This window comes from Cetorhinus maximus, chromosome 3, assembly GCF_964194155.1.
Source record: "Cetorhinus maximus chromosome 3, sCetMax3.hap1.1, whole genome shotgun sequence".
Classification (NCBI taxonomy): Eukaryota; Metazoa; Chordata; class Chondrichthyes; order Lamniformes; family Cetorhinidae; genus Cetorhinus; species Cetorhinus maximus.
The window spans coordinates 52,434,760-52,452,676 of NC_135881.1; the positions used below are offsets into that span (position 1 = coordinate 52,434,760).

The following is a 17,917-nucleotide window of genomic DNA, read 5'->3' on the forward strand; positions in this document are numbered from 1 at the left end:
TAATTTCCTTTTAAAGTTCCCCTCTGCATTTTTTATACTCCTCTGAGCCCTCAGTTTCTGCCATAAGCTTCTCTTTTTTTTTCTTAATCCTAACCTTTGTGTCCCTTAACATCCAGGGTTCTCCGGACTTGTCTTTACGGGAGCATATTTGTCCTGTACTCTCACTATTTCCTCCTTGAATGCCTCCCACTGCTGTAACACAGTTTTATCTGCAAGTAGCTGCTCCCAGTCCACTTGGGCCAAATCACATCTCATCTTAGTAAAATTAGCCTTTCCCCAGTTTAGAACTTTTATTCCTGGTTTTATTCCAACCTTATCCTTTTCCATAACTATCCTAAACCTAACTGAGTTATGGTCACTATCTCCAAAATGCTCCCCTACTGATACGCCTTCCACCTGCCCGGGCTCATTTCCGAATATTAGGTCCAGAACTGCCCCCTCCCTTGTTGGGCTTTCTACGTATTGGCTAAAAAAAGTTCTCCTGGATGCAATTTAAGAATTTTGCTCCCCCTACCTTGTACACTAAAACTATCCCAATTAATACTTGGGTAGTTAAAATCCCCTACTATTATTGCCCTATTATTCTTACATTTCTCTGAAATTTGATTACATATTTGATCCTCTATCTCTCTCTGACTGTTTGGGGGCCTATAGTATACACCCAACAGCGTGTTTGGCCCTTTTGTGTTTTTTACTTGTACTCATATGGCTTCATTTGATGATCCTTCCAAGATATCATCCCTCCTCACTGCTATAATTGATTCCTTGATCCATATTGCAACACACTGTCCTCTTCTATCCCTCTCTCTATCTCGTCTGAATACCCTATAACCAGGAATGTTGAGCTGCCAATCCTGCCCTTTTAGCCAAGTCTCGGTCATAGGCATGTAGGATTATGATGTGGATAAAGGGGATCCTGTAGATGTAGTATATCTGGACTGCCAGAAGGCCTTTGATAAGGTGCCGCACAAAAGATTAATACACAAGATAAGATCACACGGAGTTTGGGGTAATATATTAGCTTGGATAGAGGATTGGCTAACCAACAGAAAGCAGAGAGTCGGGATAAATGGGTCTTTTTCTGGATGGCAAGCTGTAACTAGTGGGGTGCCACAGGGTTCGGTCCTTGGGCCCCAACTATTTACAATCTGCATTAATGACTTGGATTCAGGGATAGAAGGTACTATAGTTAAATTTGCAGATGACACCAAAATAGGTGGGAAGGTAAATTGGAATGAAGAAATAAGAAATTTACAAATGGATATGGACAGGTTAGGTGAATGGGCCAAAATTTGGCAGATGGAGTTTAACGTGGATAAGTGTGAGGTTATCCATTTTGGTTGGAAGAATAAAAAGGCGACTTATTATTTAAATGGAGAGAAACTTCATATTGCTTCAGTGCAGAGGGATCTGGGTGTCCTCGTGCATGAATCGCTGAAAGCTAGTATGCAGGTACAGCAGGAAGGCAAATGGAATTTTGACATTTATTGCTAAAGGAATAGAGTATAAAAATAGGGAAGTGTTGTTGCAACTGTACGAGGCATTGGTGAGACTGCACTTGGAGTACTATGTACAGTTTTAGTTCCGAGGAGGTTCACTAGATTGATTCCAGAGATGCGGGGCTTGTCTTATGAGGAGAGATTGAGCAGTTTAGGCCTATACTCACTAGAGTTTAGAAGGATGAGGGGAGATCTAATTGAGGTATATAAGATGCTAAAGGGGATAGACAAAGTAGACGTGGAGTGGATGTTTCCCCTTCTGGGGCATTCTAGAATGAGAGGCCATAGTTTTAGGCTAAGGGGTGGTAGATTTAAATCAGAGATGAGGAGGAATTACTTTTCTCAAAGGGTCGTGAATCTGTGGAATTCATTACCTCAGAGTGCAGTGGATGCCGGAACGCTGAATAAATATAAGGAGGAGATAGACAGATTTTTAATTAGTAATGGGTTGAAAGGTTATGGGGAGAGGGCGGGAAATTGGAGTTGAGGCCAAAATGAGATCAGCCGTGATCGTAATGAATGGCGGGGCAGGCTCAAGGGGCTGAATTGCCTACTCCTGCTCCTAGTTCTTATAGCTATCTGTGCCCTCAACTCGTCTGTCTTATTCCTCACGTTCCTTGCATTAAAATGTATTCCATTTAGCCTTACTAAACTCACTACTTTATTATCCAGCCTATATTTCTTCTGCCTTCCAGACTCACTTCTAATTCCATATCAGCTTCTCTCCCCCCCTGAACTACTTTTCAAGATCACATCCCCTTGCCACTGCAGTTTAAATCCGCCCCAACAGCATTGGCAAACCTCCCCGCGAGGATTTGGTCCCATTCATGTTCAGATGTAACCCATCCAACTTGGACAGGCCCCACCTCCCCCAGAAACGGTCCCAATGCCCCAGGAATCTAAAGCCCTCCCTCCTGCACCATCTCTCCAGCCACGCATTCATCTGCTCTATCCTCTTGTTCCTATGCACACTACTGCGTGGCACCGGGAGTAATCCGGAGATTACTACCTTTTGAAGTCCTGCTTTTCAATTTCCTACCTAACGCCCTAAAGTCTGCTTGCAGCACCTCATTTCTCTTTCTTCCTATGTCACTGGTCCCAAGATGACCATGACCTCTGGCTGTTCACCCTCCCCCTTCAGAAGGTCTTGCAGCCGTTCTGCAACATCCTTGACCCTGGCACCCGGGAGGCAACATACCATCCTGGAGTCACGTCTATGGCCACAGAAGTGCCTGTCTACTCCCCTCACTAATGAATCCCCTACCACTATTGCCCTTCCACACTTCTTCCTCCTGCCCTGAGCAGCTGGACCACCCACAGTGCCATCGCCATGTTTCTGGTTGCCCTCCACAGAGGAACCATTACTCTCATCGTTTTCCAAGGCTGAGAAACAGTTTGTGAGTGAGATGCACTCGGGGGATTCCCTCACTACTTGCCTGGTCCCCTTCTTCTGACGGGCAGTCACCCATTCCCTCTCTGCTTGCACTTCCTTAAGATGTGGGGTGACCATGTCTTGAAACGTGCTATCTACAAACCTCTCATCCTCGTGAATGCACCGTAGTGCCCCCAGCGGCTGCTCAAGCTCCAAAATCCGGAGCTCGAGTTGCTCCAGTCGGAGGCTCCACCTGCAAATGTGGTCATCCAGACCGCCAGGAGCGTCTAGGATTTCCCACATAGTGTAGGATGTGCAAATCATGGGACTGAGCTGCCCAGACATATATTAACTAAATGTATTATGGACCCTTTCTTTTATTTTACCCTTACTCCTACTTGAGTATAGACTAGATGCTAGATGCTGGAGATTGACTCGATCCTCTAGGTTCTGCTGACTGCCTGCCCTAGGGTCGTCCTCCTAGTATTCTCCTCTAGGTGCTGCTGACTGCCTGTTCCAGTTTCCTCCTCCTCCCGCACTCTTGGTGCTGCTGACTGCCTATCCCAGGGTCCTCCTCTTGCACTCTCCTCTGAGTGCTGCTGACTGCCTGTACCAGGATGGTCCTCTCGCACTCTCCTCTAGGTACTGCTGACTGCCTGAACCAGGATCCTCCTCTCACACTCTCCTCTGGGAAGCTGTGAGTTTGTTGAATTTCAAAGGAGAGTCAGACGTAACAAGGAAAATGTTTGCATCTTGCTGGAGTGCATAGGTAAAAAGTGGTGGGGATATTATAGTTTTATTGACCCAATAGCAAAGACAAGATGGAAACATGAAAGATCTTATACTTGGAAGGGCTTGAGTTCAAAGGGGTGTGAGAACAATTGGACTAAGATGAAAGGAAAAAAGGTATATTAGCATTACTGTGGATAGCTGTTGAGATGGAGAGAACTAGAGATAGCTATTGAGCTGGATAGCTGTCGAGCCGTTAAGCTGGAGATGGCTGGAGCCATTTGAGCTGTTGAGAAGACTTGGGCTGTGACAAGCAGTTGGATTCCAAAGTGAATTCCACCGCAAAGTGGAAGGGGGTACAGGTCATGAGGTACACCTTGATTGAAGCTACAGCAGTCTGCCTTGTGTGATATTACTGGATTCCATATGTAAATATCAGGAGTGTAGCCTGGAAAGTGTTTCCTTGTGGATTTGACCAAGTCAAGAGTTTTGGGGGAATGTTTTGTAAGACTAACCTTAATTGTGTAACTGTAAGTATGTGCTTTAGTTTTTGTTAATAAAACTTTTCTGGGTTTTAAAAATTAAAAGTAAGTGTTACTGGACCTCTTACTGCTGAGATTGGTACGTCGTCGTCTTGTTATTAGAATACAAGAAAAAAAGTTGTGGCCCGTTAGCCAAGTTTCCCTCTGCAATTTGGTTTGTGCAGCAAGAAACACCAGTTGTGGTCATAACAAATTTGGGGGCTCATTGTGGGAATTATTAAAATTCCTTGATTGGGTTGGAGTTTTTGAATCCAAGGGATATGAGTACGAGAAGAATGCTGAGCTCAGGAGTTTTGTGTTGAGGGTTTTTAAAGTGGTTAGGCTGCAAAGCCATTAGCAATGGCTACGACTTTTCTGGGAGTGGAAAGTGTATTTGAAATTTCTGACGAAAACTCAGTTGAAAGAATTAGCGGAGAAAGTGCAGATGGAGATAAAAGTGGAATTTTGTAAGGCTGATGTGGTTAAAGTACTTACCCAGCATTTAAAGTTGGAGAAAGGGAAACCTGAAACTAGTGTGTCACAGCTGTAGGTAGTAAGACTTAAAATGCAAATGAAGAAGCTTGAACTTGAACAAGCAATGGGATTGAAAAGAATTGAATTGTAAGAAAGAGAAATTTAAAAACTTGACTTAGAAAGAAAAGAGAACAAAAAAGAAAAGGGTAGATTAAATGAACTAGAAAATTTTTAAAATGCTTCAATGAGAAAGAGAGGAGCAGGAAAAGGAAAAGAAAAAATTACAAGGGATAGAACTGCGAAGGCTTGAACTTGGACTTCAGTGAGAGAAGTTAGCAATTGAGGAAAGAGGGAGGGAAAGAGATAGAGCGGTTCAGAGAGAACAAGAAGCCAGATGATATGAGTTGTTTAAAATGAAACTTAGAATAAAGGAAGAAAGGAGAGATAAGACTTTTGAAATTGTAAGAGAGATAATGATTATGGAAGAATTTAGAACTAGTATTCCAGTAAACATTAAGACATATTTAGATGAGAGACAATGCAAAAAAAATCAGGGAAGCTGCTGTTTTAGCCCATATGTATGATATTTCAGATATACAGTTAAGTGTAGGAAAAGGGTCATATGGTAATCAGCAGGGAAGAGGCAGCGAGTGTGCCATGTAAATTTGCTGAAAAAATACTTTGACAGAGAGAATAGACAGGAGGTGGTACTGGTAGTTGTAAGTAAAGAAATGGAGTTGGGAATTAAAGATTCTGAAATTGATCTTCCTCTGATTAAATTGGACAATGAGGGAGTGCTTAAAAATCTATACGTAATATTGGATTACCTTCCATAAAAGTGTCGGAGTGGTTTAAAAGAGCTACTGCAGTCACACAAAGTGGTTTGTGGACATAAACTGGGAAAAACAAATTTAGCTGTACTTGATGTTGATGTGGGGAATTCGGAATCAATAAGGCAACACCCATATAGATTTAATCCAGTAAAATTAGCTCAAGTGCTGAAAGAAATTGAACTCATGCTTCAAAATGACGTTATAGAGCCCAGTCACAGTAATTGGTGTTTACCCGTTGCAATGGTGCCAAAACCGGATGGATCACGGAGACTATGTATTGATTACAGAAAAGTGAATGCAGTAACAAAAGCAAATTCATATCCTATTCCACGATTGGAGGATTGTATCGAGAAAATGGGGCAGTCAACATTTATCACGAAAATTGACTTACTGCGAGGATATTGGCAAGTACCCTTATTGCAAAGGGCATAAGAGATAACAGCTTTTGTGATGTCGGATGGTCTATACCAATGCAAAGTAATACCTTTTGACATGAAAAATGCTCCAGCAACATATCAGAGACTAACAAACTGACTGAGGGATTGCGCAATTGTGCTGTTTATATTGATGACTTAATAGTATTCAGTCAAACATGGGAGGAACATTTACAACACTTAAAGGAACTGAACTACAGGAAGCCAATTTGGTTGTGTATTTGGCCAAAAGTGAATTTGCAAAAGCACAAGTTACATATTTAGGCCACACTGTTGGACACAGTCAAGTGGTCCCACAAGATGAAAAAGTAAAAGCGGTTGTGGAATTTCTAGTGCCTATAACGAAATGGGAAGTTTTGAGATTTCTAGGCATGAGTGGATTTTATCAGAAATTCATGCCAATCTTCAGCAGTGTAGTTGCTCCACTGACTTGGAGGAATTATTAAAAAAGAACAGAAAATTCCAATGGACACAGGAGTGTCAGGATGCATTTGACAGCTTGCAAGCTGTCCTAACAGCTACACCTGTTCTATCAGCACCTGATTATACAAAGCAGTTTAAGTTGGCTATTGATGCTAGTGATATCGGTATTGGTGCCGTATTGCTACAAGAAGATGGACTAGGAATTGAGAAGCCGTTGTAGCATTTTGAAGAGTATGTTGCAAATAATTCTTCAGAGACAGTTATAAATACTGACCACAATCCTTTGAAGTTTCTGGATAAGTTTCGGAACAAAAACGCAAGACTGTTTTGGTGGAGTTTATTATTGCAACCGTACAATTTACAAATTGTACATGAGGCTAGACAAGAAAATTTGATTTGAGATGCGTTATCAAGAGTTTAAATTTCAAATGAATTTGGATATTGGCAAATTGAGAGTGGACTAGAATGAACTATTTTTTTTACAAAAGGCTTGTGCATATATTTTCATGGTTAATGCATGTATACTGTGGTGTAATTGTTTCGATTATATAGTTGAATGTAGTAAGCAATAAGAAATGGGTTGAAAAATGAAACCATCTTTTTGGAATTATGATGGTTCATTTTTTTGTTCAGGAGGGTGAGAATGGATTTTTAAAAACTATTTTGTGGAATATTGTGTTATTTTGTAAAGATGTGTGTGTGTATGATTTAATTAAGATGGACAAGAGGTTGAAAGGAGTCAGGCTGTCTGGGCATTTGGAAACATGAAAAGGTTAAAGCTGTTAGTTTGAGGTACAAGTAAATAGGTTAAATCCAACATTTGCATTTTTAGATAAGCTGGGGAGGTTGTTGAATTTCAAAGGAGAGTCAGACGTAACAAGGAAAATGTTTGCATCTTGCTGGAGCCCATGTGTAAATAGTAGTGGGGATATTATAGTTTTATTGACCCAAAAGTAAAGGCAAGATGGAAACATGTAAGATCTTTTACTTGGATGGGTTTGAGTTCAAAGGGATGTGGGGATAATGGGACTGAGATGAAAGGGATAGAAGGTATATTAGAGCTACTGTGGATAGCTGTTGAGGTAGAGAGAACTAGAGATACTATTGAGCTGGATAGCTGTCAAGCCATTAGCTGGAGATGGCTGGAGATGTTTGAGCTGTTGAGAAGACTTGGGCTGCAACAAGCAGTTGAATTCCAAAGTGAATTCCACCGCAAAGTGGAAGAGGGTACAGGTCATGAGGTACACCTTGATTGAAGCTACAGCAGTCTGCCTTGTGTGATATTACTGGATTCCATATGTAAATATCATTCCTAAGTCTGCTTATTTTCACCTCCATAACGTCCTCCCTCCCTCGGCTTGTCCGCTGCTGAAATACTCAACTATGCCTTTGTTACCCCTAGACTTGACTACTTGAAGAGTAATGTATCATCTGTACCTGACTTTTGCATGTTAGAAAGGATACAGAGAAGGATTGTTAGGACGTTACCAGGCATGACTGACTTCAGTTATGAGGAGAGGTTGGAAAAGTTTGGATGTTCTGCTTGGAACAGAGGAGGTTAAGATGTGATTCAAGAGGTTTTCAAGATGATGAGATGTTTTGATACAGTAGATAGAGGAAAAACTAGCTCTTTGGCGAGTGGGTCAATAGCAGGAAGCCTTGGATTTAAAATCATTGACAAAAGATCCAAAGGGGAAATAAGTAGATTTTTCATTGAGAGCATTGTCAGGGCCTGGAACGCTCTATTTGAAAATGTGGTAAAAGCTGACTTCATAAATAATTTCCAAAAGGGAATTGGACAGGGGATGAAGAATGTATAGCTGACAGATAAGAAGCAGGGATATGGAATCAAGCATAACTGCTCTTTCAAAAACCCAGCACTGGCACGATGGGCTGAATAGCCTCCTTTGATACTGTAATTTTCTTTGATTCTATGGGCAGGATTTTCGAGTCAGCAGGTGGCCACAACCTGCAAGCCCGGGAGCGGCCGGGGAATGAACAGACGCCCACGATCGGCCCCTGACCGCGATTTCATGCTGGCTGGCCAATTAACGGCCAGCCGGCATGAAAGGCACGCTGAAAGGCTCAGCGCTGCCGGGGTGGGGGCGGGAGGAGGGCGAGTGCTGAAGTCAGTGTGGGTGCGGGGGGCATGGAATGAAAACTCCCTGAAGGCAGAGAGCTGCCTCAGGGAGCTGAAGAATTTAAATTCAATAAACACCGATTGAAAAATCCAGAAAAAATGCCCACTCATCAGAATGAGTCACCTTAACATATCCATGCTGAAATTTGTGTCCAAATGTTTTTATATTTTTTTAAATTAATCTCAGAAGCCTCATCCTGTCCTTGGATGAGGTTTCCTGAAAAATGCAAAGGCCACCTGGCCGATTCTCTCACTGCCAACCATAATGTTGGACGGGCAGTGAAAAATCCCAGTTAATTGCACCGTTAATGGGCTTAATAGCCCTCTTAATTGTCAGCAAGCACACTCCCGACTCTCGCATGCGCTAGCCGACCAAAATATCATGAGTACATGAAGATGTCAGGACGCTCTCCTGACATCATTGTGTGTTATTTTACGCTCAAGCATGTCGGGTGTGCGCCCGCATGCCAAGTGAAAGATTGCCCTATGTTTCTGGAATACATTGACTTGAAGTATTTTTTCGTAACACCAGTATCCCTTCAGGAGTGGAAGGATTTTTAGCCTATATGTCAGCTGTACATAGTTAACGCAGATGATCAGCACTTTGGACGCTAGATTTGTCTGCCCACATTTATGACAAAACTTAAATTTCTTTCATCACTGCATTTCCCACTAATAGCAGGAGCTTGGCCTCAGCAGTCTGTGGAATCATTTGAAGTGACAGCAAGTTACGATATAAGCTACTGGTTGAGGGGTGGTGGGAAGAAAGGTGATGGGGCAGCTAGGTGGAGTGAAGTGAAAAACAGGATTGACAAGAGCTTTGGACGAGCTAGAGTTCATAGAAAAAGGAAGAAAGGAGTACAACAAGGAGAGACTTAAATAAAAGCAAAATACTGCGGATGCTGGAAATCTAGAACAAAAACAAAAATACCTGGAAAAACTCAGCAGGTCTGACAGCATCTATGGAGAGGGATACAGTTAACGTTTCGAGTCCAAATGACTCTTCATCAGAATTAAGGAAAAATAGAAAAGAGGTGAAATATTAGCTGGTTTAAGGGGGTGGGTGGGACAGGTAGAGCTGGACAGAGGGCCAGTGATAGGTGGAGATTGCCAAAAGATGTCATAGACAAAGGGACAAAGAAGTGTTGACGGTGGTGATATTAGCTAAGAAATGTGCTAATGGGGACATTAAGGGTGGAAAGCAGGACAAGCAAGGAACAGATAGCCCTAGTCGGGGTGGGGTGGGGGGGGGATCGAAATAGGCTAAAGGGTAGAGATAAAACACTCTGGTCCACTTCTCCATCACCCCCTACACCTCAACCCCCTCCCACGGCACCTTCCCATGCAACCGCAGAAGGTGCAACACCTGCCCCTTCCCCCTCCTCACTGTCCAAGGGCCCAAACGCTCCTTTCAAGTGAAGCAGCATTTCACTTGCATTTCCCTCAATTTAGTCTACTGCATTCGCTGCTCCCAATGGGGTTTCCGCTACATTGGAGAGACCAAACGCAGACTGGGTGACCGCTTTGCAGAACACCTTCAATCTGTCCGCAAGCATGACCCAGACCTCCATGTCGCTTGCCATTTCAACCCACCACCCTGCTCTCATGCCCACATGTCCGTCCTTGGCCTGCTGCAATGTTCCAGTGAAGCTCAACGCAAACCGGAGGAACAGCACCTCATCTTCCAACTAGGCACTTCACAGCCTTCCAGACTGAATATTGAGTTCAACAACTTTAGATCATGAACTCTCTCCTCCATCCACACCCCCTTTCCGATCCCCTCCCTTTTCCAATAATTTATATGTAATTTTCTTTTCCCACCTATTTCCATTATTTTTAAATGTATTTCCATCCATTGTTTTATCTCTACCTTTTAGCCTATTTCGATCCCCCCACTCCCCACCCCCCCCCAACACCCCACCCCACCCCCACTAGGGCTATCTGTTCCTTGCTCGTCCTGCTTTCTACCCTTAATGTCCCCATTAGCACATTTCTTAGCTAATATCACCACCGTAAACACCTCTTTGTCCTTTTGTCTATGACATCTTTTGGCAATCTCCACCTATCACTGGCCCTCTATCCAGCTCTACCTGTCCCACCCCGCCTTAAATGAGCTTATATTTCACCTCTTTTCTATTTTTCTTTAGTTCTGATGAAGAGTCATTCGGACTCGAAACGTTAACTGTATCCCTCTCCGCAGATGCTGTCAGACCTGTTGAGTTTTTCCAGGTGTTTTTGTTTTTGTTGAAAGAGATACTTAAACTTGTCATATTTTGAAGCGGCAGCAACCTGCAGTAGGGTTTAATCAATGGAAGGGCGCACTCTGGACTTGGCTAATTCAATGTACTCCTGGCTGGTCTCGTACGGATTACCTTTTGTAAACTTGAGGTCATCCAAAGCTCTGCTACCCTTGTCTTAACTCGCACCATGTCCTGTTCCCCTATCAGTCCTGTGCTCGCTGACCTACATTGGCTTGCGGTCAAGCAATGATTTGATTTTAAAATTCGCATCCTTGTTTTCAAGTTCCTCCAAGGCCTTGCCCCTCCCCTCCCTATCGCTGTAATTTCCTCCAGCCCCACAAACCCTCTGCGATATCTGCGCTGCTCCTCTATTCTGACTTCTGCGCATCCCCAATTTTAATTGCTGCACTATTGATGGCCTTGTCGTCAATTCCCTAGGCTCCAAGTTCTGCTTTATAATGCTTCTGTGAAACACCTTGGGACATTTTACTATGTTAAAGGTGCTATATAAATTCAAGTTTTTGTTGTTGAGGTGGAAGCAAGTGGTCTAGCTGATGTACGGGATGTTTGTTTTGAAGTTAAGTTCGTTCAGAAAGGGTGCCGCAGGCAAATAGCTCACAAAGGTGAGGGCATACGTGAATAAATGGTGTAATTTCAGCGTAAGTGGGATCTAGCATCTCTGTGACCTGGGTCTGATGAGGTCTCGTGACTGTGAACTTGGGTGTGGTCATTGGATGTGGCAGATTGATGGGGTAGTTGACAAATAAAATTCACAAATGAAAGCATAAAATACAATTAAAATTGAAGTGGGTTAACAGCTTTTTTGTAAGTTTCAGAAACTTGTGACTTCAAATGGCTGAGTTCTGTACTATAGCCAGTAACGTTATCCATCAAAGTCATGCTTCTTATGGGTAGAGCCATAGAGCGAAGTTTAGAAGATCCCAAATTTGCTTACCAGTTGATGCTGATTTCACCCAGGAAAAGAATAGTAGTGTTACAGTTGCCTCTCTGACAAATGTAAGGGGGAATTAATTCATAGTTTCCACTCCTGATTGCTATCATGTGACTCCTTCTCGAAAGTCAGGTGAGTACATGTGTACGTGTGCATTAGTCCAGCTCAGCTGTTTTGCTCCCTATTACTGAGCTTTGCCAGTGCTCATTGTCATAGCTTCACAAAGTGTTCCCAATTGGACAATGTGCTGGAGTATGCTAAGCACCAGTGTAATCAGCCAGTTTCTTCAGAAAACAAGGGGGAGGAAAATTGGTAACATAGTTAAGTTAGATGTATGTGTTTTTATTTGTATAGAATACATTTTTTTTAATGTGGGATTGAATTGAATATTTGGTAAGAAGTAAACAATTGTATATTTTTTCTTCTAATATAGGTTACAACAAAAGCTAAACAACTCAAGGATTTTGTTTCAAGCACACCAGGTATGGGTATTCTTCATTTAAGCTTTCTCAACATAATGGGAATAATGACCAGTTTGATCTGGGTCTGAGGACTATGTGACAATATCCATAAAAATGTCACATGATGTTGCAGATAGGCAGTGCCACACATGGTTTCCTGCCTCCACATTGGATAAAACTCTGGGGCTCGTGCCATAAAACCAGTCTATTTGTCTGTTGCAAAAAAGATTGTGTTCTCTGTTGTGTGTATAGCACCTGTTGTTGAAGAATTAGGAATAATTGGGAACATAGGTAAAGGAGTAGCACAGTCTGGTCCTTGAACTTGTCTTTCTATAGGTCATGGCTGATCTACACCTCAACTGCATTTACCTGACTTTTGATCCATGGCCATCAACACCCTTACCCAATAAAGGTCTGTCATTCTCAGTCCTGAAAATTTCAGTTGATTCAGCATCGTGACATTTTGGAAGAGAGAGTTCCGGATTTCCACTAACTCTTGTTTGGAAAATTACATACTGCATAGTATAAAGCATAGTATGGCCTACTCCTATTTCTTATGTTCTTAAACGGACCATTCAGAAGCCAACCATTCCATGCTGATGTTTCTGCTCCACTTGATCCTCCTCCCACCTTTCCTACTCTAATGCTATTAGCATGTCCCTCTATTTCCTTCTGCCACATCTTCTCTAGATTCATCTTAAATGCATTTATATTATTCCCCACAACTACTCCCTGGGTTAGTGACTTCCATTCTTTCAGAAGTTTCTTCTGAATTCCCTATTTGATTTCTTGGTGACTACCTTATATTGATGGGCTGTAGTTTTGCCCCATCCCACAAGTGGAAGCACTCTCTCGGTGTCCACTCTTAAAAACATTTCATAATTTTAATGACCTCCTGCTTCCTGTTTTAACTCCTGAATGACTTGGCTCAAGATTATGTCCCCTTGTTTTGGATTCTCTCAGCAAACAAAACAGCTGCTTTGTATTTACTCTTATCTAATCACTATCATTTCAAAAGCGTTTTAAACTCAAGTGAATACAACTCAGGTTTATGCAACCCCACTCCATAATTTAACCCTTTAAGACCTGGTATAATTTTGGTGGATCTGTGCTGTACCTTCTCCAAGGCCAAAACTATCTGCCCTGAGAACTCCAGATGGGGTGTGCCCAAGCCTCTGTACAACTGAAGCATAACTTCTTTCCCTTTGTATGCCAGCCCTCTTGAGGTAAAGGTTAGCACTCCATTAACCTTTTTGATTACTCGTTGTATCTGTGCACTAGCTTTGTGGTTTCTGTACCAGGTTACACAAATCTCTTTGCTTCTCCACAGTTTCTAGTTTCTTCTCATTAAGAAACTCTTCAGATTTTCTCTTTCTTGGATCCAAAGTGCATGACTTTTGCATTTGCTCACGTGGAGCTTTATCTTCTACAGTTTTGCCCATTCACTTAATCTGTCTATGTCCCTTTCTAACTTAGGCGGCATAGTAAATTGAATTGATGACTAAATGTCATCTTGCAAACTTGGAGATACAATTATCTACTTCTTCAAACAAGTCTTTGATTTATATGGTAAAAAGCTGAGGCCGCAATACGCATTTAGGGATATATTAGCATAATGGTTGTTACTGGACCAGTGATACAGAGACCTGGATGAATGATCTGGAGACGTGAGTTCAAATCCTGACAAGGCAGCTGGGGAAGTTAAATTAAGTCAATTAAATAAATCTGCAATAAAATCTAGTATCAGTAATGGTGACTATGAAACCACTGGATTGTCACCTAATCCTATCTGATTCTCTAATGTCTTTTGGGGAAGGAAATCTGCTGCTCTTGCCTGTCAGGCCCACAGTAATGTGGTCGACTCTTAACTGACCTCGGAAATGGCCTAGCAAACCACTGCAGAAAACTATAAGAAGATAATCAGATGGGCCACCCAGCAGGGCCCAGATTCGGACACGACAAAGACACACCCACCCGTCAACCCTACAAAGTTGCCCTCACTAGCATCTGGGGACCTGTGCAAAAATTGAGAGAGCTGTCCCTCAGACCACTCAAGCCTGACATCATCATACTCACCAAATCATGCCTTTAAGTCTCAGGATATCCCTGGATATGTCCAGTCACACTGCCAGGGCAGACGCACCAGAGAGGATAACACAGTAGTATACAGTCAGGAGAAAGTAGCCCTGGGAGTCCTCAACCATTACTCTGTGAATTTTAATAGCATCAGGTCAAATGCAGAAAAGGAAACCTCCTGCTGATTCCCAGTGCTGCCCTCCCTCGGGTGATAAATGTTGTACTCCCCCATGTTGAGCAACACTTGGAAGAATCACTGAGTAGCAAGAGCACAAACTGTACTCTGGGTGGCTTTAATATCCATCACTAAGAGTGGATCAATAGTACTACTATTGACCGAGTTGGCCAAGTCCTGAAGGATATAGATGCCAGGCTGACATTACGGCAGGTGGTCAGGGAATCAACATGAGGGAAACGCCTACTTGGTCTTGTCCTGACCAATCTACCTGTCACAGATACATTTTGTCCATGTCAGTATTGGTAGAAGTAATCACCACACAATCTTTGTGGATACAAAGTCATGTCTTTATTTACCCTTCACCTTCACCATGTGTGGCACTACCCATTGTGCCAAATAGGATAGGTTCAGAACAGATCTAGCAGCTCAGAATTGGCATCTATTAAGTGCTGTGGACCATCAGCAGCAACAGTATGGTTACAGAGATTATAGTGCAATCTGTAACCTCATGGCCTCGCATATCCCTCACTGTGCAGTTGCCCTTAAGCCTGAGGAGCAACGCTGGTTCAATGAGGAGTGTAGGAGAGTACGGCAGGAAGATCACCAGGTAGTTGCATCATGGGACTGCATTCATGATAAACAATGGAAGCTGCATGCTGTAGACAGAGCCAAGAGATCCCACAACCAACAAATTTTGTCAAAGCTCTTCAGACTTGCATGTCGAATGGTGGACAATTGAACAACTAATGGGAGGAGGCGGCTCCAGAAGCATCTCCATTCTCAATAATAGTGGAAGCAAACACGAGTGCAAAAGACGAGTCTGAAGCCTCGGATGTTAGTGGATGTTACTTGTCACTTAAATACCAAGCAATGACCACCAAATAAGAGAGTCTGTGGACCTCCCCATGACATTCAATGGCATTACCATTGTCGAGCCTTTATCATCAACATCCTGGGGTTCACCATTGACGAGAAACTTAATTGGACCGGCCACATAAATACTGTGGCTACAAGAGCAGGTTGGAGGCTGGTTATTTTGCAGCAAATTCCTCTTCCCCTGACTTCCCAAAACAACCAAGAAGCAGGACACTATTCAGGGCAAAGCAGCCCATTTGATTTGGCACCTCATTGATCACCTTAAACATTCACTCCATCCACCATCAGTGCACCATGGCTTCAGTGTGTGCTATTAATGAGATGCTCTACAGCATCTCATCAAGGCTCCTTCAAAAGCACTTCCAAGATCCACAGCCTCTACTACTTGAAAGAAAAAGGACGGTAGGCACATAGGAACACAACCACCTCCAAGTCTCACACCATCCTGGCTTGGAAACTGTTCCTTCATTGCTTGGTCAAAATTCTGGAAGCCCCTCCCTAGCAGCACTGGGAGTATCTTCACCACAGAGAATGCACAGGTTCAAGAGAGCTTCTCATCGCAATCTCCTTGAGGGCCTTGTCAACAAATGCCACACCGCATGAATGAATTTCTAAAAAATCCCTGGCTACTTCAGTTGTTACATCCCATCAATCTCTACTTTGTCTCTTCCCTCCCAGCTAAGCATCAACAAAGTTACCTTAAATTCCTTGCACTTTTAATTTTGCTTATATCTCGTTCAGAACCTTATCAGATGGCTTTGAGAGCTCCATGTAGACAGCATGCACAGAAACTCCTGTTGATGACCACTCAAAAAGTTCAGCCAGATTGGTCAGGTATAATCTATCTTTCGCAGATGCATGTGAAACTCACTTTATCCTGACATTGATTTCATTAACTTCGCCTTATTGATTTCATTAACTTCCCCCAGTTTACATGAAACTAACAGGTCTGAATACAGATGCTTTTCACTTGCCATTTTGGGATTTTAAGCATGACCTCTGGGTTGATACTCCAATACCATAACCATTACACTAGCCTGACTCAGAAGGTCATTTCTGATGTGTGCGCACACACCATGGACTCCACTTCAGAGAGTTGAGGACAAAAATTATAATTGACTGACAGTGCAGTGTTGAATATTGTAAAGAAAGAGACATGTCGAAGCTTTTCCTCTTGCACTCATCAGGGCACTTTGTAATAATGCGAATATAAAGGGAAAAACAACAATTTATACTTTTGTGCGAAGAGAGTGCTGATTAGTTGGCAAATGGACTCTGGTCGAGGTGTTGCCATGGAGAATGCACCAGTGATGGTGATTGACAGTTAACTGCCAAGCATTGTTTGAAATTTAAACCAGGCAGCTTGACTTTGATTGGTCAAGGCATTGTCTAGGGAATGAGTCAGCAAATGGCTGTCAGATGTTTTGTTTCATTGAAACAGGAACAATGTGTGTACACGTTCTTTCTGTCTGCAAAGAACAGGGCCTGTGTGTTAATATATGTAGCTTCCAGTACATGCTAATGTGCAACACTGCGAACCCCACTGACAATCTAAGCCTCTTTTTCAATGATGAAATGCCCATGTTTACCCTGAAATTTTGCTTTGTGACCTTCAATGATAGTTATAGTACAGGACTAGCAAGCACAAATACCTTGCGTTCAAATGCTACTACATCAAGTTGTGAAATTGAATTCAGAACAAATGGTAATTTTTGAGATAATACCAAAATGACCATGGAGGTGTTGGGTTGTCATAAAATCCTAACTTGTTTACTGATTTCCATCTTCAGTAAGGGGACTTGTACCCTACCATGTGTGACTTACCTGAAACTCCAGTTCCATATTGTGATTGAGTTTTAATGCCCTCAAAGCATTTAAGGATGGTCAGTAAATACCACCTCACTAGTGTCACCTATATTTTGTTTTTAAAAAGCTGAAGGTGGTGTAAAAACCTTCATTTTAAAAAAAAAATTAAAAAAGCAATTTCCTAATCTCTCTTCTCCTCTTCCTCTACTCCTCTCCTGAAGGTGCTACTGTGATACAGTTCTCCACGAAAACCATGCACTACTCCAGGATCATCCTGGGGATCAAAGATATTCCCAACATTTTCCCCAATTACCAATTGTCCCCTTCAGTGTTTTTCTCCTGCTCTCTCCACTCTCAATTCAACAAGAAGGGATTTCCTTTTTACTAAGATTGGGGCCCTCAGTTCAGCTGCCTTGCATACCTGCCATGGACATTCCCCATGTCCAATAAAGCTAACCCTTGCCTTTGCAATGGTCCTGATACTCAGGATGAAATTTTACCACACCTCCTACCAAAGTCGATGGAGTTTTGAACGGCTCATCGCAATTTCCAGCCCCATCCTGGCTGCGATAGGGCTGTAAAATTCCGCCCTCAGTGCTTTCTTTTGTTTCTTTCCTATCTCCCTTAGTGCCCTCTTTGAGCTCATCTTGTCCTCCTACCCCTTTGACATCCAACTTCCTTTTGTAGCCATCATGCTAGCTGACATTGTAAATGATTCCCTACTCATCTGGTATTGTTTCTCCATCTTTTAAAATTTCCTTCATCATCCCCTGTCTTTAAATAAGCCTGGTCTCTTTGTCCTCGCAAATTGTCCTATCTCTACAGTTCTTGAACAAGTTGTCGGCTCCCAAATCTGTGTCCTTCTTTCCTGCAACTCCATATTGAATCTCTCCAATCAGGTTT

At 42.6% G+C, this 17,917-nt stretch overlaps 1 protein-coding gene across 1 annotated transcript in view; it reads left to right on the forward strand.

Moving 5' to 3' along the window:
- The window catches only part of dnajc1 (DnaJ (Hsp40) homolog, subfamily C, member 1), a 291,590-nt gene that overhangs the window by 255,299 nt on the left and 18,374 nt on the right, over positions 1–17,917 (forward strand). The window contains exon 10 of the mRNA XM_078538335.1: positions 12,051–12,099. Within this exon, the coding sequence (XP_078394461.1) occupies positions 12,051–12,099 (49 nt within the window). The remainder of the gene's footprint in view (positions 1–12,050; positions 12,100–17,917) is intronic.